At 40.1% G+C, this 24,414-nt stretch overlaps 3 protein-coding genes across 3 annotated transcripts in view; 1 reads left to right on the forward strand and 2 right to left on the reverse strand.

The window, feature by feature from the left end:
- The window catches only part of LOC118415509 (kelch-like protein 24), a 7,930-nt gene extending 5,325 nt beyond the window's left edge, over positions 1 to 2,605 (reverse strand). The window contains exon 1 of the mRNA XM_035820176.1: positions 2,182 to 2,605. The gene's annotated coding sequence lies outside the window, so the exon portion shown is untranslated. The remainder of the gene's footprint in view (positions 1 to 2,181) is intronic.
- A 1,225-nt stretch (positions 2,606 to 3,830) lies between these two features.
- On the reverse strand, positions 3,831 to 12,463 carry LOC118415510. Its single transcript, XM_035820177.1, has 10 exons — positions 11,670 to 12,463; positions 10,889 to 11,116; positions 10,283 to 10,442; positions 9,566 to 9,681; positions 8,950 to 9,090; positions 8,513 to 8,645; positions 7,741 to 7,927; positions 6,811 to 6,884; positions 6,223 to 6,416; positions 3,831 to 5,139 (listed from the first exon to the last, which is right to left on the reverse strand). The coding sequence occupies exons 1-10, from the start codon at positions 11,874 to 11,876 to the stop codon at positions 5,035 to 5,037; spliced, it is 1,545 nt and encodes a 514-aa protein (XP_035676070.1). The 5' UTR covers positions 11,877 to 12,463; the 3' UTR covers positions 3,831 to 5,034.
- Positions 12,464 to 12,477: 14 nt separating this feature from the next.
- On the forward strand, positions 12,478 to 23,187 carry LOC118415511 (ankyrin repeat and BTB/POZ domain-containing protein 1-like). The gene is made up of 11 exons (XM_035820178.1): positions 12,478 to 12,857; positions 15,352 to 15,414; positions 16,682 to 16,737; positions 17,194 to 17,338; positions 17,930 to 18,135; positions 18,360 to 18,476; positions 19,055 to 19,182; positions 19,579 to 19,686; positions 20,296 to 20,469; positions 20,887 to 21,087; positions 21,652 to 23,187. Exons 1-11 carry the CDS (start codon positions 12,802 to 12,804, stop codon positions 21,856 to 21,858), a joined length of 1,461 nt encoding a protein of 486 aa, XP_035676071.1. The 5' UTR covers positions 12,478 to 12,801; the 3' UTR covers positions 21,859 to 23,187.
- The last annotated feature ends 1,227 nt before the right edge of the window (positions 23,188 to 24,414 follow it).

Here is a 24,414-nt window from a genome sequence, read left to right on the forward strand (position 1 = left end):
ATTTTTTTCGTGGGTTTTCATGGATAGCTTTTGTTGTACGGAAGACGTGGTGTAGGGTTAGGCCCCCTAGCCGCATGTTTCCAACATACTCAACATTTCACAAAACATCGCTCCTTTTTCTGACAGAAGTTCGTATATATGATTTCCTTTTCATGTGCTACAAAAATCTGGCGCACTTGACAACATAACAAACGAAGCTATATAACGTGTTATGGCTTTACCAGGACAGCTATTCTCGTCAACAATCTTACATCTTTGCCTCCCTCACCAGAAATGGTTCACAGAATCCTTTGACTACGCACGCCCCCACTGTTGTCATGTGCCGTGGCTATTTTAGTAGAAGGCGGGGTCTAAGTCAATATTTCCCCTCGCGCGATACACACTTTACCGAGTGAAAAGACTTAATAAACACTACATGAAAAAGCCGGGCAAACAATGAGTGGCCGTCACAGAAGGCTGCCAAATGGCGTGCAGAAGTCAATATTTCTGTAGGGCATTTTTAGAACAATGTTCGTCGTTTACCAAACGTGGTTTCCCGTCCTTTTCTACATGTAATAGGTTAGGTATTATCTGTGTATATGACAAACACTGCTCGTCTTTTCTCTTCGCTGATCCCATTGAAGAATGAAGAAAGACCCTCGGGTGAAGGTGCAGAAGCAGGCGGAACAAAAGACTGTTGGCCCCGGTTGCTACCCACTCGTGTGCGCCTGAATCGCTCTGTCAGAGATTGGTGTTTGTATGTGCACACGTCATTATGTACAGACCATGTTTTCTGTACATAACGTTACATATCGCACAGTAGCTTGGTGATATAGGGGGTGTGGGTGGACCAATGGCCTGGTTATCTTTCTTGGGCAGTCAGATTTAATTTACTAAGGCTTTGTAATAGACTAAGGCTTAGAAAAATGCTATGTACTGCACTAGCCGAATGCCTGTGGCATCACGCCACCATACTCCTTCAATATACAGACAGTCCGTGTTCTCTGTATACCGTACATGATAGGGTCAGGGTGTCACGATATAGAACAAGGAACGTTATAGGGTGGGAATGGTCTTGATTTTTCTTTAGGACGATCAAATCTAATGCTAAGACGCTGAAATTTCAGGAAGAAAAGCGTGGATTTGTCAGTCTTATTACAGTACATTAAGAAATGCATTTGGCGTTAAGAAACGAACCACGTGCACCTCCCAGACTCCTATCTTTCCTTGAAATGTCACACTTTCTCAAGATTCGTAAGATTTAAAAAGAGAGGAGAAATTATCATTTGTATATCTTTTATAAAAGGTATAATTGCTGTCTCATGCTGTTGTGAAAATGTTGGACAAACAGCTGGGCCGTCACGAGAAATTGGTTCTGTTTGAAGGTTCACAGGTGGCACGACTGCCCTGTTAGTCATGTGCATCAGACAAACCAAGACAATTGTTTGCCACGGATTTTTTTCACGCGTTGAACTTCAACTATGGGTTCGTTGCAACTGCTAACGTTACACCGTTGTCGTAATTTTAGCACAACAATTCAATCTCTAAGATTGCAGGAGATGGGTTTGTGCCAAATGTCACAATTTGTCAAACACACGTTTTCCCTCCATTCAATGATGACGTTTGTTTTCCAAGTTCAATGCACGTTTAGAAAACCCCCTTTAAGCTCAGTAAACATCTCAAACACAATAGAACAAACACTATGACCTTCTCCGTACAACAGGACTCGGCATGTAAACAATGTTATTTTAAGTGGACTACTGAAAGTGGTACGTCATAGCAAAAATATTCACGTTGTCAGTGCACCTATCATTGCCATGTGGTCGATGTTCACGATTTGTAAATATCTAATCTACTCAAAATCCAACAGCGTAACGCTAATGCTGTATCTAAGGTACCCAAGCGATGCTTCGGGAATTAGATTTGGAATTTGTACCTTTGTATACTGTACACGTTTCACTGGGATTTGCTAGCATTAAAATTATCATCGGTTCACGTTCGACACCTTTTCTTGTTTTCCCCAAGCCACATGAAAACATACTATCGGGTCATTCGGCGTCAAAAGGCAAAACAACCGCCTGACAGAAATCGATCCAGTGAAATCCTATACTTTAAAAAGGCCCTAGGCGTACACAACATGTATATTTTCCCCCAACAGTGATTCGCTATATCCACAGGTACAAGACAAACAAGGTAACTCACCTGAAAATCACCTGTCGCGAGCAATGAAAACAGGGCACCTGTGATTCCTGGATGGTGTAGAAAACACAGAAGGAAAGTGTTTCTTTGTCATTTCACTCCCGGACCTTAATTTGACGAGCTAGCTCCTTGAGTTGTATCTCTTAAGGGCCCGGGACCCCCTCAACAAAGCACTGGCCAGCTGCGAAAATGTACCGAGGCAGAGGTCACCTGTATTATCGCCTCACCAGCCAATGGCTGACGAGAACGTCGGTCACGTGAGCGAGATGTCAACCCAACCAGGTAAGAAAACCTCTGTTTCAGGTGTCCCGCTTGTGTTTTGAGAGGTAAGAACAGAGACTGCTGTATCCACTTCAGACAACACTCCCTCTGATAAAAACACTCTAATTTGCTTTGCAAAAGTAACCAGCGCCTTTTGGTAGTCTTGACTGACAGCTTGTCTTGGCCCCCTCCCAAGAGTAGTATGCATAACAAATACATTATATTTAATCCTGGGAGACTGCAAGACTGGCGCACTGTGTAATTGTCATTCTTTGTGTCTTACACACATGTAAAAACCAACACAATCATCGCTTTTCACTCGTAATTAGCAGGCTGTTTCAAATGGAGTAATTGATTTTAAATTGGTTTATGGCGAGGTTCGGAGGTGATTTCACTGGTCTATGACGTCATGCAGGTGTCCCGACCACTTCTGGATCCTTCTCCACTTTCTGTTTCAAGGGCCTCTAGAAACACGTCTCCACCCGGTCCTTATGTACTACTTAAGAAAATGATGAAATGAAAGCCACATTTATTTGATTAGTTGGTTCCCGGATTTTTCAGAAAAATATGGAGTGACAGGGCGAAAATTATTATTTACAAAAAGTCTGGGCTGGTGTTAAACAACATAAACATAACAGCAAGAAAATAAACACTACAACACTATCACTGCACAGCAGGTTCACTTCTTTTTTTCAAAATTATGAAAAAATTCTTAATGTATATAATTCAAATGTATGTACTTCATTAATGAAAAATCTCACTACAACGATAAATGTAACCACATTTGAAGGAACTTATAAAGTTCAACTTACTATACTAGAAAATTGTTGAATTGCTGAATGGAAGGTGTGGTGAATTTGTTTTTTCATTGCTCGAAAAATAAAAGGGCAGGCAATTCCGAGAACCAAATGATTTGACTGGTGTGACCTTAGCAATTAGAATAATTTGCCACGGGAGTTTGGCGACCATACAGGGTATGATCATAAATGTTACTCTTAATCCCCTGGCCATTCATTTGCCCTGAATTTGTCAAATTCTAGTGTCCATAACCCCTCAGGAAGGCCTTGTAAACATGTAACAACGGAGTAAATAAAGTAAGAACACAAGGCCAGCTAGCATGCAGTAATTTTCTTTAATCACTCTCACAATCAGGAGACCTTGTGCAAACGTGTTATTCTGTTGAAGGCCCAAAATAAAGACAAACTCTTAAGAATGAAAAGGCTGTAATAGAGAACTATGTCCAGCTTACAAATAAATTATAAAAAGTATGGGCAGATAAAGTCCCAAAGTAATAAATAAAAGTATCAAATTACCTTCTGCATACAGCACAACACTTCACGTATTTAGTGTTTACATGCTCCTAATTCAGACTACTATAAATGACTGGAAAAGACTTTCAGAAAAATCTTTATTCTTTGTAAAAGACCAACATCACAAATGTATTAATTTTCTTCGATCTCTATCAAGTCTGGCAAAGGCCATATCTCGCAATTGTGTAAAGAGGTAGATCAAAATACTGGTTTCAATACAAAATAGATCTTAGCACCTAATAGTATACCCTGGGTAAAAAGCTTTGATGAATGAATGAGGTCTGTTTCTTCAACACATCACAGATTCTGACATACTAGCACACACATCATTAGAATGCATTGTTAAATATTAGAAACACTGCAAATAACCTTGAGTAAAATTTGTAAAATGACAATTCTTCCCAATTTGCTTCTCTTATCTATAGCAAAAACTTTTCTCTCCAAGTTATAAAATATGCTGCCTATATGGCCAGTGAGTGATCCCTAATGACTAAATCTACAATTATTAACCTTTTTAAAAGTTAAGGATTAGAAGAGAAAGAGGGAAAGAATGGACAGTTGAGGTATTCATTACAGGTACACTGTCAAATGACAGTACTGTTAAATTTTTTATCATCTATTCCCTGAAGTTTTAATTTATACTTTTTGTAACATTTCATTATTCAATATTCTTAAAAGTTGCATTTCAAAAAGTTGTTAAGATTTATTGCCGTTATTCTTTAACTAACACAGATCATCCACTATACCTTGCAAGTAGGTCACCCCTGAGGTAGTGATTTCACTAACATTATACAAAACTTTGTTACAATTAAAACATTTGCAAGCTTGCCGTTTTCTTCAAACCACAAGCTGATTCAGGCCTGATATTTGCATTGTTATTAAAAAAAAAGAATAATATTGGCTCGAGATATTCTTTTGGACCATAAAACAGAAGGCAAGAAAACTGGCCATCCTTCTATCCTAAAATGTTGTATTCTATATTTACAAATTATGTCATACCTGGGTCATGATAACGTTTGATACGAGTGTTCTGGACCTAGTGATAAAAAGCTGTATCACACAGGTTTCAAATTTTTATCACACAGGCTTCCATTGAATAAATTGATCATACTCTGCACTCGTCGAGTGCGACGTGATTGAAAAGTCAAATACCTGATTCTGACGTTGGAATTGCTGCTGTAAGAATTTTTGTTTGAGGGCACCAATTTGCAACACAGTGTATTCTGCATCACCCTCGGTCCCAGCCCTTCCCTGGGTCGGATCTCCATATATGTGTGAGTACACTTCAATCTTTGTCTGGCACTTTCTTGCCATAGTACCACTCCGCTAACGTGTCGGGATGAACCCCCATCTTGTACGCCAGCAGTATGAACGTGTTCATCGATGTCACCTGGACGTGAGAAACAAAGCACAACATGAGACAAGTGTCTGTGAAGATGCAAGTTATAACACTACCAAAACTATAATGTATGGTATCAGGACACCTTTTTGCACCAATGTTTGTCAGTCACACAAAGACTCAGACAGGAGACATGCCCTAGAGTTGTTGCTGCGGCAGCTCTTAATAACAGGTTGCACATGACATCATTATAAAACACACCTAACGTGTTAACATCTCGTTTTACACCACAGGAGGCCAGACATGTGTTGTATCAAGGTTTCCTTTATGTAGAAATAATAACTTTTGAAACCTTGTCCTTTACAAATGATGATTTCATCCCAAATGTAGGTTGATGTCCAAGGATACTGTTATGTCTGTAATCAATTTTGATTATGTAAATGTACATGTGTACATGTCAGAATGCATGATTTATGGTTAAAAAGATATTGTGGATGATGTCATTGTAATGGCAGTTGTAATGCCAGGGACAAAATACTGTTCACACTTTTGATTAGAGACAAGGGTGTGGGGACTGTGACAAAGGCTATGTGACAGAATGACATCATGTAAATGTACAGGGACAGATGAAGGGAAAGTGGGGCCTTTAGGCCTATGTCATATTTCAAAACCAGGGCCGGGCCAGGCAGCTTTCGGGAACGAAAAGTATGATATAAAAGACACCAAACTACACATGAGATAAAGAGAATAGTTGTGGGCATTATTTGTGCATATTTTTACATATACATTTCTATTTTCCGCTTCCACAAGGAGCCCAACTGGGCCCTGGTTTGGAAATTAGCCTATCATGCGTTGCAATGAAAAACAACAACAAAAACAACCTTTTTTGAACTGCCATTTTGTCTTCAATTTTTATGTAAAGTTGTTTGCACCAGTCAACTACAACTATTGAAAAAGTTGGGAAAGTTTGCTTGCACACAATCAGTGGAGTAAACTGGAGCTAGAATAGGATGGATTCCTGGCTACTCACAAACCAGTGCTCAGACCTTGGTTGGAGAGTAGTCAGTAGCAAAGTCATGGGAAGATGTGTGACAGAAGCTTTACAATGTGATAGCAAGAGTTGCTTCCACATACCTTGAGGTAGCCATGTTTCCTCCACCTGCGAGCGGAGGTTACCACCCCCCTCCCGTCTACGATGGCCACGTGGCCGTGCTGCTTTAACTGCTGCACCATCTCCACATCCTCCAGCAGAGGGAACTCTGGGAAGCCTCCCACCGCCTGGAACTGTCTCCTGGTCATAAACAGTGCCTGGTCTCCATATGGCAGTTCTGTGAAAAAATATGAAATGTAGTAAGCCGTTGTTGCTGTCCATGTTTAACATCTATTATTTTGCTAGATGTGGCCTCTAGGTGTTGGATAACTTATGGTTTAGTATTATAATTTCTTGCTTTAATCTGATGAGGGTAACTTGCTTGCCTTGGAATCCCAACAACAACAAATTGTAATGCGCAAATTGTTACTGTAAGCAATCCGCAGAAGGAAAAGTCAAATAACATTTTCACCGAAAATATTACATACATTTCAAATGGCATCAATTTGTCTAAGATGAATGATACTGCCTGAACCTTCTGTCACTTAGTATATCTTCCGCGTGTGATGTTTTTATATGTCAAAGTGTCAGAATTTCAATACTTACACTCATTTACTTTCATCTAAACTCACCAAAGAATGAAGCTCTTATGTTGGTCCCCCATTGTACAAGTCTCATTTGTGTCCTAAACCACCAGGAATCTGATCTGAAATAACAAATCTATATGTTATTCTGAACAGGCAATTGTACAAAGAAAGAAAGATACTATTTAATAGTACTTCAAATGTACATTACAATTTTAATGTACACATGTACTATAGTACACTCACATGCTGAAGACCCATCTTCTACTATAATCAGACTCATTTGTACTATACTGTACCACCCTAGCCTTGGTACTGAAATGCATTCTTCACCTTGCACTATAATGTTCATTCCCTTACCTTAGTGAAAAAAACAAACTTCTTCCATCTTATAATATAATGCACCACATATAGCCTTGGTACTAAAATGCATTCTTTCATCTTGCACTACAACATTTCCTCCCATTCCCTAGTGCAAAAAACTTCTTCCATCATACACTATGATGTAACACCTATAGCCTTGGTACTGAAATGTATTCTTTCATCTTGCACTACAACATTCCCTCCCATACGCTAGTGCAAAAAAAGACTTCTTCCATCATAGTATGATGTACCACCTTTAGCCTTGGTACTGAAAAGCATTCTTTCATCTCACACTAAAATGTTTCCTCCAATACCCTAGTGCAAAAAAACTTCTTCCATCATACAAAATAATGTACCACCTATAGCCTTGGTACTGAAATGTATTCTTTCATCTTGCACAACAACATTTCCTCCCATACCCTAGTGCAAAAAAACTTCTTCCATCATACAAAATAATGTACCACCTATAGCCTTGGTACTGAAATGCATTCCTTCATCTTGCAATACAGTATTCCCTCCAATACCCTAGTGCAAAAAAAATGTACCACCCTAGCCTTGGTACTAAAATGCATTCTTTGCTATTTGGAATATAACAAGGGGATTTATTTACTGTACCTTGAATGATTTGAATCTTCCACCACATCGAGTCCAAAACGAAAGGCTCCCACCACCACCCCTGGCCTGCAGAGTGTTCTGTACGCATCCTGTTGCCATGACAACGGCAACTGTGTGTCAGCATGCAGAAAGAGGAGGTAGTCTCCTGTTGCATGCTGGGTACCGGTGTTCAATTGTACTCCTCTACCTGGGGACAGGGTAGGATAATATGTCAGTGTTCTATGAAAGAAAATTATTTCACATTCAACCATTTTAACCAACCGAAGTTTTAGTAGAGTGTTCTATATACAGTGATATACGCAATTCTTTCAGCACTGCCCTCAATGAAGACACACGATGTAAACAGTTAACCAAGGTTGAACTATTTGTACGTATAATGACAGCCACAAACATTGTACAGCAAAAACTATATGAGTTCGTATACACTTGTTTTAAGAAGAGGGAAGAGGCATGAAAACAATAGTTATAGCGTGATAGCATAGCTCCAGATGTTTTGTTTATCCTGAACTGTTTGCTTGTATCACTACTTGTAATAGTATTGCATGCGATATGTAATACACATGTACTATTGAATTGCTGCAAATAGCCCATGTGCGCAAGAACATGCAAATAAAGATCTTGTTAACTCAACAACTACATGATATAGAGTTAACCATGGCTTTTATCATTAGTTAGACAAAAGAATCCTCAGGATAAGTGACAATTCGTTGCAATATTAGCCCATAAAATCATCCAAAAATGTTGTGTGCATAATGTCATTATTGTCCAATACCATTATGACTGGATACAAGCTTGACTGTTCCCCGAGGATACGACTTAGCCATGTGTCGGACAATGTCTTGAGTACCATCTGTGCTGCCTCCGTCACTCACCACCACTTCTACATGGTGCTGGGGTGAGAAGTTCTATAATGGTAAAATAAAAATAGCACACTGTCAGGTCTTCAGCACTGAAACCACTGGTGTGTTATGCCAAAGGGCGGTTATACTGGCTATTTGGATACAGATACTGATACAATGTATTTTATTACAATTCCAGATTGATTAAATAAGGACAAGTGGTTTTTAAGCTCTATGTTTAATGAGTACCTCTGTATGAAATCTAATCAAAGCAAATTTGTATTACACATGTGCACCAGAATCTATCACGTATGTACCATGTTAAAAATTTGCTTTCTTTCTGCTCTATCTAGAGAACATCTACATGTACCTCTAGTGTATTTTCTATCGTAGCTTTGATGTTCTCTGCCTCATTCAGTACAGGTATGATGACACTCCACTTTGGGCTGCACAGTTCCTGCCGAGGGACGCCTGTCATCCGCTCAAACTCACCAAGGTCATCTGATGTGTCCTGAAACACACTTTTACGATCAGATATGATTCATTGCAACACACTCATTTTGTCTTTCTTGTTCTTAATTGTACTTGTTGAGATTTCCTCAATCATTTGAGTGGCCTCACCAATGGTTTATCTCCTTCTCAGCATCCGTTGTCCTACAAATATCATTATTTCATTGTTGACTACTCTGGTGTAGCAAATTACCATGACCCCTGACCGTACATCCCACCTGCTAAATCTGTAGCTTGTTACCCTCTTCAAGGCAGCTTTTGCTAATCTGGATTCACCAGGCATGGGATTGATCCCGATGCACAAAGGCATGTCTTCCTCAGCAGGTGGATTTAGCAGATCCAGCTTCTGTTGTGATTGGGTGTATCTTATATCACTGTAACTCAACACACTCTCTTACCTTTAAAACAGCATCTATTTGAGCACCTATTTGAGCATCTATTGAGTGTATCTTACAACATACAAGTTTAACACTCACCACATCCTGTAACTTTTGAGACAGCAGGTGGCACCTGACTCCCAGCTGTTCCCCCACCTGCAGCTGCTGTTGGAGCACCTGATCTGTCCCCCACCTCATCCCCTGGAACAGCTGACCTATAGAACATTTGTAACAAGAGTTCTGAGACCTCATACCTCCATGAAATATTTCATGTGAGTTTTCATCATAAGTTTTACATTCCTAGTTTGCAGCACATAGGAATAAGAAAAATCAATACTCCAACCTCTGGTGGTAGGTGTCATATTTCCCAGCATGCCCAGCAAGTCAATATGGCAGCAGCCATATGATTCGGCATCTATCATCAGGGGTGGATTGCTAACACATCTTTACTCAAATGGACCGATCCTGAAGCCCTGTCTCCTGTTTGATCATGGTTCTATCTTTCAAACACCTCCATCAAAAACAGTGCTATTAGGATAAAACTGGCCGCTAGCAGTATTTTAGCTGATAATACCGACTAACATTTAGCTTTTGGGCCCTGAAGTCCTCCCAGTATAATTCATACTTCTGCAGTGTCTGAGCCCCTGTAGTGTCCATAGCCCCTGTAGTATTCGTAACCGTTGTGGTGTCCGTACCCCCTGTAGTGTCTGTAGCCCCTGTAGCTTTCGTACACCCCAATAGTAGCCACTAAGGCACAACAAGGGTCATAGCAACATCAAGATACAAGTACAGTACTACTGATTAAACGTTCTTTACCTATAACACTGCTGTCTGTTTGTCTGTTCAGACCGACTAGATAGTAACCACCATCTATAGCAGGCCCTAGAACACAGACATCTTCTTCCTGAGTCGACTGCAGAATCTGAAGAGCCTCCTCCAAAATGTCTGCAGTGATGGCAGGAATGTCACTCCCTACCTGTAATGTTGAACACAGACAAGGAAAACTGGTATACAAAGGATTGTGCTTGGAGCAACTTGGTACGTTTCTTAAGGAGCACATTGTCTTGTTGAGCATTTTCACAGCATACAGGAAAATATTGTTCTGACAGTTATTGACGATGATAGATGAGTGTAGAAGTGTAGAACTGTAACATGAGAGTTGAGTGAAACTGTTGGGGGAGACCTAGTGTGAGCACCCAGACAAAGGATCTCATTAGTGACTGTTAGTCAGGTTTATGATTAGTTTTGTAGGCATAGTTGTGTTAAACTTTGCTAAACTAGGTTGGCAGTGGTCTGTACTGCAAGTCTCAGGCAGACACGGCTCTGACCATTTGTTTCAAAGGAAACAGTATAAGGTACGGGTATGAAAACTAGATAGGAAAACCCTTTAGCATCCTTGGTTCTGTGTAACCCAGCACTTACCAACACCACATTTTCTGTACCCTCTTTAAAAGCATCCTGAAAAGCGTTGGCCATTTTGTGTCCCAGGTCCTCTCCGTCCTGCACCCTCCACCAACAGCTGATGTCCGCCCTTCTCTCCAGCCAGTACCTCATGTCGTCCTCAGTACCTCCATGGTAGCGCACTTCTACTGAAAGACTCTCTGGGTCCCTCTGTTGAAATTTACCCGCTTCATGTAGAATGGCATTTGTCTGCAACATAGGTTATATTGGTAACAGTGTTACTAGACATAAAAGACTTTTGTAGACATTTCAATATGGTAACGTATGATTGGCTCCTTCTAAACCAGTCAAAGAGCCAATACACAAAACTGGTAAGTTCAAACTGTTATAATATACTGTAAATGCATTTAAGTTCGCGGGGATTTAATTTGGCGGTGGCGGGAAAAAGGACTTTTCGCAGTGGTTTTAAGTTCGCGGTAACACCATAGACTGCAGTCTAACACCATAATAGAAAAATGTTCGCGGTGGTTTTAAGTTTGCGGTGAAGTAGTCACCGCAAAAACCGCGAACATTAATCCACCGCGAACATTTCTGCTTTACAGTAATACATAGTGTACCATTAGGCTCTTCCCTGTGGCATTGCCAAAATTATGTACCCAGAAAGTCCACACATTAAGCAAAAGTTTTTTCTAATGACTCAGCAGTTTCAAGTACAGGCAAGAATATCTTAGTCTTACTATTTTTAATGGGTTCACATTGTTTATGAATTTGACAAACAATAGAAATATAGAAACACCATCACCATGTAAAGCTGTGCCAGTGCTGCACCCTGTTCTCCAAGCGCTGGTTTGAGTCTAGATTTGGTAGTTCCTGGTGAAGGGTACCGGGTGAACACGATCACACGCTGACGTCTGGACTTCAGTGATCTCTTCTTTCGATAGTTGATGTAGCCAGGTATTGTAACAGCAGCCACAGCGGAGGATAAGATAACAGCGGCGCGGTAGGACATAATGCAGTAGTTTTAGGTTTGAAACCCGTTTCTTCGTGCTGCAGCTGAGGCACTCCAATTCAACTTCATGCATGCCTGAGTAGAAACCTGAGTGGTTTTTGTTCACACAGGTGTATCCCTAATGCTACAACCAAGTGGAACGCATTTGAACGCATGGCTCAAAACGTTCTGTTTTACCTGAGTTGTACAACTGGTCGCATGTCTTTCGGCAGGGGAGCAATGACCTGGTGTCACAAGATTTGCACGTGGAAAATAGCTTACGTTATACGGACGATACTAAGTTCAGTTCAGTTACTAAGACGTTACGCCAACACAAACAAAATGCTGCAACAACCTCCAAATTATCATCATGCCAGGCTGCCATCATTCCTGAGAAGGAATCCCCTCCCATATCAAACTCACTCCGGTGTTGTCTTTCTCTTGTCAGTCTTGTTGTTGGCAAGATGCTGCGACAACTCCCAAAATTGCTCTTGCCAAAATAAATACGTGAGCGTACGCTTGCAAACTTTGACCTCACTGATGTTTCTTGCATAAGACAATTCCTGGTCATTCAGGGCGGATTTTGCGATTTATACAGAGCCCCAACTCAGAGCCCCAGAGAATTGAAGCCAAGTGTATTCCACAATTTGAAATCAGTTAACTGCTTCGCATTCCCGACAAAATGTTATTAAAACCTCAGAAGGAGTCGCCATTTCCCGCCAAATCTAGGTCAAATGTTGACCCAGCTGACCTTTAATCCGGAGGCGCTAATTGGTTCAAATGAGTGACCAATCAGAGACTCGCGTCTCCCCAAGGAAATCCAATATGGCGTCCGATTGTTGACATCTCACAGAGTGTTGCAATCACAGCCCAAGTTTTCGTGTTATTCTGCCGCGCTGAAGAGATTGTGATATATTTACCGAATGGTAACAGAATATAAGACACCATGGATCTTCATGAATTGTTCCTGGCGTGCAGAAAGGGAGATTTGTCGCGTGTCAAGTGAGTTTTCCGTCAAAGTTTGCTGATCGTCTGCTACTAGGTTTCAAGTGGGAGGGGGGCGTTTTCCTGCATAGGCAACTTCTCTTGGTGTGTGTATTTAGCTGTAGCTGCCTCTGGTGTCAAGTGACAAACATACTCTATAATAGGATCTTACCCGACCTTGTCTTGTACATCACAGTCCAGGACAACGTTCCAAAGAAATCTTCAGAACCGACAAATAACAAACATTTCAAACATTAATTTTGGAATTTTGTCAGTTGAATTTGGTATCTTAGATGAGAAGGTATTTCTGAGACCTACCTGCACTTAAGTACTTTTTTCTTTCCTGTAACTATGTATTCTTAGAAATAACAAATTGCAAACCAAAGAAAATAATAAATGGCTTTGTTACAGCTTTCCATATGACAAATTCTTTTCCTACAGAGTAGTGCAAGTAAATTTCTCGCATTAGTATTGAGATTATGCCTTTGTTCCAACACCTGCTACATATACTTGCATACTCTGCATAGTCATGATGAATGTATTTTGATGACTCTCTTGTAGGACTTTCAAATAGTTCAAATGAGCTGAAATCATGACCAATAGGCCTCAAATGACTGAGAGAAGACCCACTAGTCTGAAGAATACAGTTGTTACTGATTAGCACCTACTTGAGAAAATGATTGTTTGTTTAACATTATTCTATTGCAATCAAAAGCAACAAATCAAGGGATGAACATTTGCAAAACATACATAGTAGTTAATTAATACTGTATTGTGTAACTTATAATGATTATGAGATAAATGACTATACTCAGGGTTATAAGACTATTAAGAGCCTCTGTAAAAATAAAAGCGTCCCGAATGGTTTGGATGCTGGTCCGGGACAGCACCCGTGTCCAAATTATGACTGATTTGGCCGATGAACATTAGGTCTTTTTTCATTAGAAAATGTCTGAAAATGGACATCAATTCCTTACTGGAAATCTCGAACGGACGGGATGAAGCAAATCTGGATTGGACAGGGGGGTTGGGTCAGGGAAATTTGGATTGGATAGGAGGGTTGGGTCAGGGAAATTTGGATTGGATAGGGGGGTTGGGTCAGTGAAATTTGGATTGGATAGGGGGGTTGGGTCAGGGAAATTTGGATTGGATAGGGGGGTTGGGTCAGGGAAATCTGGATTGGATAGGGGGGTTGGGTCAGGGAAATCTGGATTGGATAGGGGGGTTGGGTCAGGGAAATCTGGATTGGACAGGGGGGTTGGGTCAGGGAAATTTGGATTGGATAGGGGGGTTGGGTCAGGAAAATCTGGATTGGATAGGGGGGTTGGGTCAGGGAAATCTGGATTGGATAGGGAGGTTGGGTCAGGGAAATCTGGATTGGATAGGGGGGTTGGGTCGGGGAAATCTGGATTGGATAGGGGGGTTAGGTCAGGGAAATTTGGATTGGATAGGGGGGTTGGGTCGGGGAAATCTGGATTGGATAGGGGGGTTGGGTAAAAAAAATCTGGATCGGATGGGGGGGGTTGGGTTAGAAGCTGGATTGAGACCTCTTCCACCCCCCCCTTCTCAAATATTTTTTGGAACAGCCCATTGCTTGTCATGTTTTGTTGATCTCAGGGTTTACTTAAGATTTATCAAGGCAGAGGTTGTTTATAAAAGGCTCAGGTCAGGGAAGAATCATAACCCTAAACGGGTTCAATTCAGTTCAATCATCACAAGATTCACAGGGTGCCATTTCTATCATTGTAATAGGAATTGTAACTGTCACATTAAAAAACTGATGTGAGCGCGCGAATAAAAATGAGGTATGAAATATAAGTGGTCAGGAAGGTTGTAACGGGTGTAATGGGTTTTCCTGAATAGATAATGGACACACTATATTGGCAGGCATTTTGGGGCTTACAGCTGGGCCAAGAAAATATCAAGAGCAATGTTGAGTAGAAATAGAATTTATAGTCATTTGCACCAGGTTTCTACAGTCAAAGGTACAGAGGCAGTTAACTTTGACTACATTAAGATAGGATTTTAAAATGCCTGAACCGGACCTGTATCTGAATTTTCTGTACTAGCACCCACCCCTACCAACAATAGATTTTCATTTTTGTTCTTTTCCATCTTATCTGCACTATTTCAAACAAATATGTCTAAAATGTTCTGTACAAGTACTTAGATGGGAAGCAGATAATGCTGATTCAGGGTCATAAATTATTGATTGATTGATTGATTGATTGATTGGTTCGACTGGCAATTACAGGCAGCCAAGCTCGCCCAACTAGCGAGGCTATTGCAAAGTGCTGACCTTAAAGAAAATAGGGATTTGATGTTCATGTCATGTTTTCTCCAGCAGTTGTATATTATTATGATGAATTATGTCTCTGATTTAATAACTTAAGGTTGAATCTGGGCACAACCTCAATGTTTTGAGTATTACTTTATGGTGATTATGTTATTGCATGCAAAGGAAGATGTTTACTCTGCAGCAAATGAAATATTGAATATTTACACTTTCCAGGCACCTGGTGGAGCAAAAGGAAGTGGACCTGAATGTGAGAGACCGGTGGGACAGTACACCATTGTAAGTTGCATCTGTGCTTTTGCCTGCTTAATGTCATGAACTCTTACCTGTTGTGATGGTTCAACATGTAATAGATAGCTGGACTTGATTCCAATACCAAAAATACATTCAGCAAGTTGCAGTGGGTCAGCAAAAAAATTAGTGCATGCATTTTTGGTATTGGAATAAAGTCTGAGTACTTACTGATCACATGTCAATCATAGGTCTTAGAATCCTCTTGGAAACATTTACAGTCAAACCTGTCTATAGCGGCCACTCAAGGGACTGGTCAAAATTGGCCACTATAGAGAGGTGGCCACTATAGAGAATATGCTAATTAATGGACCACAAGCAAATAAGTTACACATGGTTTTAGTACCCACTGATCTCTATTCACATAATACAGGACTGTACATGTACTGCAATGATTTTTACACTATATGTATTAAGAAAACAAAAGCTATAAAAAGTTTTAAATGTTCTACAGTTGATATTGTCTGAAGAGACCGGTATCGTCATATTTCTTTGATCTTTCGTCTTGTATCCTTTGATACTTCGCCGTCCGTGTGTTCCCGCTCGCGTTCACACGTCAGATTCGCCCATTATGCTAATGTGGTACTCACAAGAAAAGTCACGTCATTTTAGACTTATCTCTTAATAAATGTAAGAATACAATCCACCATAGTCTGAAGATCATATCATTTTGTCTTTGTAACAATTATTGAGAATTTTTTGTGATGTAAATTAACCTAAGCGATAGTGTATTAGAACGTAACTTTAACACAATTTACCTCCGTAATATTGGTGTCGTCTATTGACCTTATATGACCTCGTTTGTCAGCGGGTATGGGTAGCGCCAGTTTACGAAGTTTTGTTTTGAAAATAAGTCAAAGAGGTTTTAAATCCGGCGTAGGGTGACGATACGGCCGCTGTATATGGCCGAACGCGTGCCGAAACATAGATCAGCGGTCCGCGTGGCCGTAATCGGCAGTGTTTTTGTACCTGCGGGACCGGAAATCGTGTGGCCGTGGCCGCGTTGGACAGGTGGCCGCTAAGCCTATTTCTTAATCATTGCGAATCCAAGGGACCGACAAAAAGTGGCCACTATGGGCAGGTGGCCGTTATGCAAAGGTGGCCGCTAATACAGGTTTGACTGTATAGTGGTCAGTTATGTGTAACAAGTGACCCTCAGTATTTCTCATGTATTCCTAAAAGGCATTTCTTACTAGGTTTTTGTTGCATTCTATATTGTCATCTCATATCTCTGTCTTTTCTACCATACACACAGGTACTATGCTTGTCTATGTGGCCATGAAGATCTAGTGGAGTATCTACTGGACAAAGGCAAGAATTTTAAGATTATAATTTATTTTTATAACTTATTAGTATCATGTAAGTATCACACATGATAAATAAAAGAAAAAAGATGCCCGTACTCTTTTTCGAAAGGTGTGGTGGGTCCTTTAACGTGCGTGGGGTGTGGCTCTCTTCAAACACAGGACGGCCCTAAACCAAAGCTAGCTACTCATTTTTACCTGAGTGAGTTGGAGAAAGTCATGTTAAGTGCCTTTCCCAAGGGCACAAGTTCCATGACACGGTAGGTTTTGAACCCCGGACCTCTAGGTCCTTTGCCAAACATGCTGCTGATTACGCCACACGATAAACTACTAGTGCTATACAGTGGAATCCGTATTATGGCAATATGAGGCAAGTACATAATACAGTAATGGGAGATTGAAGGAGCATTTAGTATTTTTTACACATTCACTAAGATGGTTTTGTATCCTTGTACCTGTCCAGGTGCACGATGTGAAGCCAACACCTTCGACGGCGAGCGCTGCCTGTACGGCGCGCTGAACGACAGAATCAGGAACATGCTGAAGAACTACAAACAGGTCACCTCACAGACATTACGAAGGGACAACTACGACGAGTTTCTACGAAAGTAAGTTTGCTTTCACACAGCTAGCATGGGTGGCCATTGTAGCATGAGTAGAAAAAAATCACGGATAATCCTGGGGAGCAAACCTTAGCCAAAAGGGTAGTGGGAATGGCCGGGCCCCTATATATATGTATATAGCACGAAGAAAATGTGCTGTTATGTTCTGTACAAATATATCTGTCAAAGTGAGTAAGAGTGGGGTAGTCTTGAAAATGGTAAGCATCACTAAATTCTGAATCATGGATCAGTGTCAGCATTCTACTAGTACTACATTTGTATTTCATTATGTATACTAGTATACTGTGCAATCAATGTTTAAAACAAGATGTCTGAAATGGTTTCATGCATGTAGGAGTATCGAATAGTTTGGGATTCCAAGGAAATGCACTGGTGACATTGTTTGAACCAGTGATATAAAACCTAAAAGGTTTGCACATACTGTATGTATAGTAATACAGTATAGTACACTTCTAGGAAATGAAAAAGACAAAAGACTTATATAGGGTCCTACTATTCAACTTAGAATTCTAAATGTTGGTGTACCCAAAGAGAAATAGTATTGTTCATGTAGCTGTGACACATATCATCTTGCAGGCTTTTAGAGCTGGGAAACTACGAGGATGTTGAGTTTGAGGTGCACGATGAGGTGTTCACGGCCCACAAGTGCATCCTGAGTGCACGGTCAGGGTACTTTGCAGAGATGCTGCAGACAAAGTGGAAGAACAAGGCTCACGTTCAGATCAAACATAGTCTGGTCAACCCCAGCGCATTCAGATCAGTGTTACAGTATCTATATACAGGTAAGCAAAGCATTGCCAAACTATTAAGGGAAGTATGACAGTTACTGTAAGAATTGTTTCAGTGGTTGTTGTATGATTTTCAAATGTTTGGGAATGGTCATTACCAGTAGAAAATGTGGGTAGTTTTTAGAACAGGACTCCCAATGTTACATGGGCCCATGTTATATTGAATCTAGCTGTGCCATGTCTATGTGATAAAACTCTCTCTTTCCCTCTCACTGTAGGTCGATTAGATACTGATGTCTACAATGTTGAGGACTGTATAAGACTGGCCAAGCAGTGTCGACTAGGAAAACTCATCGATGAACTTGAGAAGAGGCTAAAGGCAGTGTATGACTTCGGTATGTATTGTATGACTTTAGTTGCATTGCATTGTGAGTAAACAGCTTTAATTCATTACACCCAGGTTCAAGTTTTAGGGACCAGACTTATAGGGTTGTTTCATTCACACCAGGATGGACTCCTATGTATATTGTTAGTTTTATGTGGCGCTCAAGGTATGGCTGTCCTTAAATATGGAACCTATGGCTTTACATCGTATTCAAAGGAGTGTAACCCTTTCCAGTATAGGGTGCAAGTTGGTTAAGCGCCAAAGGCCACGATTTATGTTTCTCCTCTCCAGGCCCAGAAAAAGCATTACTTTGAAAGTTTCTTAGTTTCTTCATAACGTTTGCAAGGTGACCTGTTGTAGCTCTTCATCATGTTCCTAATTCTGTCATTCAGAGTACTGGCCTTTGTAAAGACAATGCTCACTACCGAAGGTGTTGGTTTCACATTGTGCACCTGGCCTGGTTTTACTATTTTTCTGCTGCCCTGAAAACAAAGAAAAAACTACAAAGAACAATGTCTGCTTTAAAGTAGGATCCCACGGGTCCAGAGATGAGGTTACTTAGCATCAGCTTGTGTCTTTTTCCCCCAGTATCTACCAAGCCAGGCACTCATGTGACCATGATCAGTGTGGAACATGAGGGTCTGTATAACCAGGATCTATGTGAAGACTTCGGCAGACTTGCGGAAAGCTGCATGCCTCCAGAGCTGGGCAACTGGGTATGTGCAGAACAACATTAGCACAACCAATTTAAAGTTGAAAGGAATCATTAAAAATGTTCTTCTTCATATGTTGATGAAGGTAAAGTAAACATTTTAAGTATCCAAGTAAATATTTTTTGTATTTCAATGCCTACAACTACAACTACAACAAAATACAGACATTACTTCCAGACATTTTGTGTGATATCCGTCACTATGAACATAAATACATGAGATGTAGCTCGTACTGTTGAATAGGAAAAGTGATGAATGTCACTCAAAACATAATCTCAATATTCTATCCAATTGTAGAGATTGAATTGTCTTTAAAACATGTTTTTCTTGGTTGAGTTCCTTTCCCATCCTTCTATGTATGTGGATATTTGCTAAAAACTATTGGATTTTCCTTTTCAGGTCACCTCCGGAGTCTTACCGTTTTTCTGCAGCCCTGAAGACGAAGACAAGACTGCGTATGATGACGTCTGCTTTGAGGTAGAATCCCACAGGTTCTACTGTCACAAGGTAAGGCAAGTTCCTACCCACTGATAATTCTTTCATGTGTTTAAACACTTCGTCACTGAATACAAGAAAAATAGGTTAGTAGCCTGAGTGCCAGCCTCCGTAATGACTGCTGGATCAATTCAAAAGGATTGAGCCAGCTGTTACTATGAGGGCTGTCACTCAGGTTAAAAAAGACACTCCCATATTGATATTAGAAAAGTCCCTTTTTCCACTTGTTACCATTGATATCTTGTATTAAAGCACTGTACTTGTTCTATAGATATTGTTTTTCTAGATACAGTCGCAATTTGCTTTTAGCCAAGAACTTGCAAATCGATAAATAAAATTGTGCTTTCTGTATCTATGTTAGAAGACTTGAAAATATTGATTCATAAAGGTAAGGAAGTCAGAAAAAGGCGAAAATAGCATTTCAGAGGGTGTAGATTTAAAACAATTTCTGGACCCCCCAGGATCGTCGCGTCTGCCGTGCTCAACACGATTTCCATTCAAAATCCAGAGGACGTAAAAAAATTCAGGCTAGCTAGAACGCTGATCTTCTCCAATTTTATAACATTCACAGTTGTGTTGCTTAATTGTGACAAACTACTAGTATTTCCCCTTTGTTTCCAGGTCTTTCTCTGTGGTCGCAGTGACTACTTCAAGGCCCTTCTGATTGACCACTTCAGCGAGAGACCTAAGGAGGACTCGGAGACGGAGGCTCCCATCCCTGTAGTGGAGTTGCATGATGTCAGTGCATACGTCTTCAGCAGGGTCTTATACTACATCTATCAGGACAGCACTGAGGTAAGGGCTTGGATAAGGATTGTAGTAGTTTTTTTTGGTGATTTTGATTTTAATTATGATAATGCTGAAATGACAAACAATAGTAGTAACAATAGTACCAAAATTGAAAATAACAATGATGACAATGATTGCAAAAAATGTTGTTGGTGTAGAATATTCTTCCTCCTAGCAGAAAAGGTTTACAGAAAAGGCTGGGCTGGCTATTATGTCAGGCTACCCAAGTACCCCCATTCATCGCCCCAATTCTTTTTTCCCTCGCACACACTACTTTGGGGCGGGCTTAATAGTATTGTATGTGAGTAGCTTGACACGAGGCTAGAGGGAAAAACATTATGAATTTTTGCAAAAATGTTGTTTTCTAGTTTACCTGTATAATTCCTAATATTGCGTGCTGAAGTCTTGTACTTTTACCTGCAGGTGTCCCCTGACCATGTGTTTGAGGTGTTACGAGTAGCGGACATGTACCTGTTACCTGGGCTGAAGAGACAGTGTGCCAACGTCATCAGTCAACACCTGGACGAAAACAACGTCATCCCGGTCCTCCGAGCGTCGCGACTGTTCGAGCTGCCACGGCTTGAGGATCAGTGCACCGAATACATGGCCAAGGTCTTGGATAAGGTGAGCAAGCCAGAAGGCAGATGTGAAACTTGTAAAGTGTAGTGTAGCATCATACCAAGATGTTTGTAAGGGTGGTGGTAGGGTGGTAGCTGGTCTCGATGGCGTCTCTTACATAGAGTTCGTGAGAATAGCTGCCAATATTAGTCGTAAACTCAAAACCCTAGAAAACGCAGAAGTTTGCTACGGTTGCTTGTCTTGTTCCCTCTCTCTCCGTGACTCTCTAAAAGAGTACAAAAGTGCTACTCTACTATTTATACATTTCCTTATCTGTCAGTGAAAGTAACATTTTTCTCTGACTTAATCATGATGACCTATATCCTGGGCAGTTTAATGGAAAGCTCCCAACTGTATCCCAAGTATGGTGATGTCCTTGTTCAGTGACCACAGAGTCGTGCTTACTGACCATAGAGCCTTGCTCCCCAACGGTACAAACTCGAATGGAATGTAGCTGATGATTCTAGCTGAGTAAAGTCAGTAAAGTCCACTTAAGTTGAAGATTCAAGTTCTGCATTGAAGTAGACAAATCTAATCTAAAATTCCTAATATGTACAATCCTTATCTCAGCTGGTGGAGACGGATGACTTTGCGGACCTGGTTCGAGAGGACGCGGCCCAAGTGGAGGCGCGAGAGGAGACGGACTCCATCCCCGTGGTGGACGACATCCGCTACCACATCACCAGTAACGTGCAGACCTACAGCGCTCTGGACGAGGCCAATCAGAAGCTGGCGGCGCTGGACTGGTTACTTGACAGGCTGGGGTTAGAAGGGTAGTAAGTGTGATGGAACCTTCCATGTCATCTTCAGGGGTGCCTAAGCTTTTGCACAAAGTTTATGAAATCGGTATGAATTTTATTAAAAACACAAAAATCACTATGCGAAAATATAAAAATCTTATGTGATATGCGCAAATATACCATCTTTTCCTGTTACCACCATCTTAGATACCTCGCTTAACTTCATGCAACCTGTCATGCAACCTGGACAGCAGTTGGCCGGTTTGCATAAAATGAATACGTATCCAGTTTGATTTGTTGACATTTCACAAATCACGTTTCACATGTTGATGCGTATCACAGAAGATTTGCGGGTTTTCACTTTGCACTTCAGTCAGTCAATAAGCCATTTATATTCACGTATAATATGGGCTTATCTAATAGAATTTTTAAAAAGTTTTTGCACAGTGATTTTTGCGTTTTTGAAAAATTCTTACACATTTTATCAAATTCCTGCAAATACTTGGACACCCCTTGTCTTCAGATTGAAGAATTCTGTCCAAAAAAAAGTTAAGCATACTAACTTATAGCTTGGATTGTTCACATGGCTTAATAGGCAATGTACAAAGATGTAATTCTAAGCTGCCCGAATACTAGAAAAATAGCTTCAGAATGAAGAATTTTGTTGCAAGCAAGTTCGCACAGTTGTAGCTTGGATTTTAGGCCAACAGAAAACACACACAACAAACAAAATAATGTTTTGTCTACTTCTGTGCTGATAGGGAATTCTTGGGTAACTATAGTCTTTCACTTTCTCATTATACTACTGGAACTACTAGTAAAAATTACAGGTAAGAGTACATGGTTGTATATGTATTTAAGTGGAATTCTTTTGTAGCAAATTAAACTCAACCCTGCCTTGTAAAAAATGGAATGTTACTAATAGAACAGTATTATATCTAATGTTATGCAAAACAAGAGAAGTGGTTTTAGTAAGTAAAAAATATTAGAAAGTAATATGATAATGTTTCATTGTAAAATATGACTTGTTGATATTATGGAATCAAATGTCCTAATTATTATATCATATTCAACATATATCTACAATAATAAGATTGTAAAAGTGTGACATATTCACAAACATTCATATTGAATGTAGAGAAAATTATTCATAGTTTAATGGTGAAAATATTTAATATGTACTTTTCATATTCAATTCCTCTTGCATTTGTTGCCTCTATGCACATATAGCAGTATAAATTTGCTGGCACATTGTGTGTATATTGTATGAAATGTTTCCAAATCTTTTTATATATTTTACTATATGCTGATGCCATGATACGCCTTTGTACAATTTCATGTATATTAATTTGCCAAATTCACATCTTCTATACAGTCAAACCTGTATTAGGGACCACCTCTACAGAGGGGCCACCTGTCCATAGTGGCCACTTTTTGTCGGTCCCTTGGGTATTTTATCTACAAGTTGCCACCTCTATACAGAGGCCACCTGTCTATAGTGGCCAAATTTGTCCGGTCCCTTGAGTGGCCGCTATAGACAGGTTTGACTGTATATACATTTGGTGCTTTTTCAAATCCATCATTTTCTGCCAGTTTCTTTATGTTTTCTACCAAAGTTAATGTAACTTGGTGATAGCCATATGTAGACAACAGTTACATGTTGTCTGTACATGTAGGTTACATACTCTACAATTAAGGAGCATATATACATGTGTGTAGCTTTCTCTGATTGGTCAATTGATTAATAGATTGATTGATTGACATATTGCTTTACCGTTTCCTGTTGAAACACTCCAAGCTCATACCATACATTTGTATGGCAATCGGTATACCATGTATACTTGCCAGACGATTTCAGAAATGGAACTTCCTTAATAGCTTGAAATAGAATCTCCTTGCTTTTGAATACCAGGTAGTTTTCATGCTGCTATTATAATAGGGTGCTTCTCTTGGTAGGTGTCAACATAAGGATGTATTTGCATGTTGTCTAAATCAAAATCAGATTGGCTCATAGATAGTAAGAGTCAAGCTAACTCTTAAAACAGAGCATTTTACTGAGAGTCTGTATATTACCCAATGATGAGACAGTTATAAAGAGTGATATTGGGTGCTGGTGTATAAATACAGAAGTTCAGATCTGTCAAAATTAAAGGTGTCCATATTCTCATTCAACTACATGTAATTTACTTATCATCCTGAGGCCTAGGGGAAAATGTTTGTTTCCTGTTACAGTCCTGAAAAAAATACGGTCGGTAGGAAAGGGTTGTCTTTTTTTTCAAAATTTTACCCTATTCAGACCGGGGGGGGGGGGGGGGGCTTTTGAGGCCCGCGCTAACTTTGATGTCCTATAACGCCAGAACGGCTTACGCTAGACCCACCAAATTTGGTGAGTTTTCCTAAAATATTGTTGGCAACAATTTTAGAAAGTTTGAAAAATTTTCCATTATTTCGTGTTGCCATGGCAACCGTTTGTTGACAGGCAGTTTTGCCAAAAATCACTATTTTTGGTTCTAACAATGTATTTTTCACATTTATTTGCTATATTACTGCTATTTTGTTACATAAATAAAATGTTATATTATGTAGCATATCT

Source organism: Branchiostoma floridae, chromosome 5, assembly GCF_000003815.2.
Source record: "Branchiostoma floridae strain S238N-H82 chromosome 5, Bfl_VNyyK, whole genome shotgun sequence".
NCBI lineage: Eukaryota > Metazoa > Chordata > Leptocardii > Amphioxiformes > Branchiostomatidae > Branchiostoma > Branchiostoma floridae.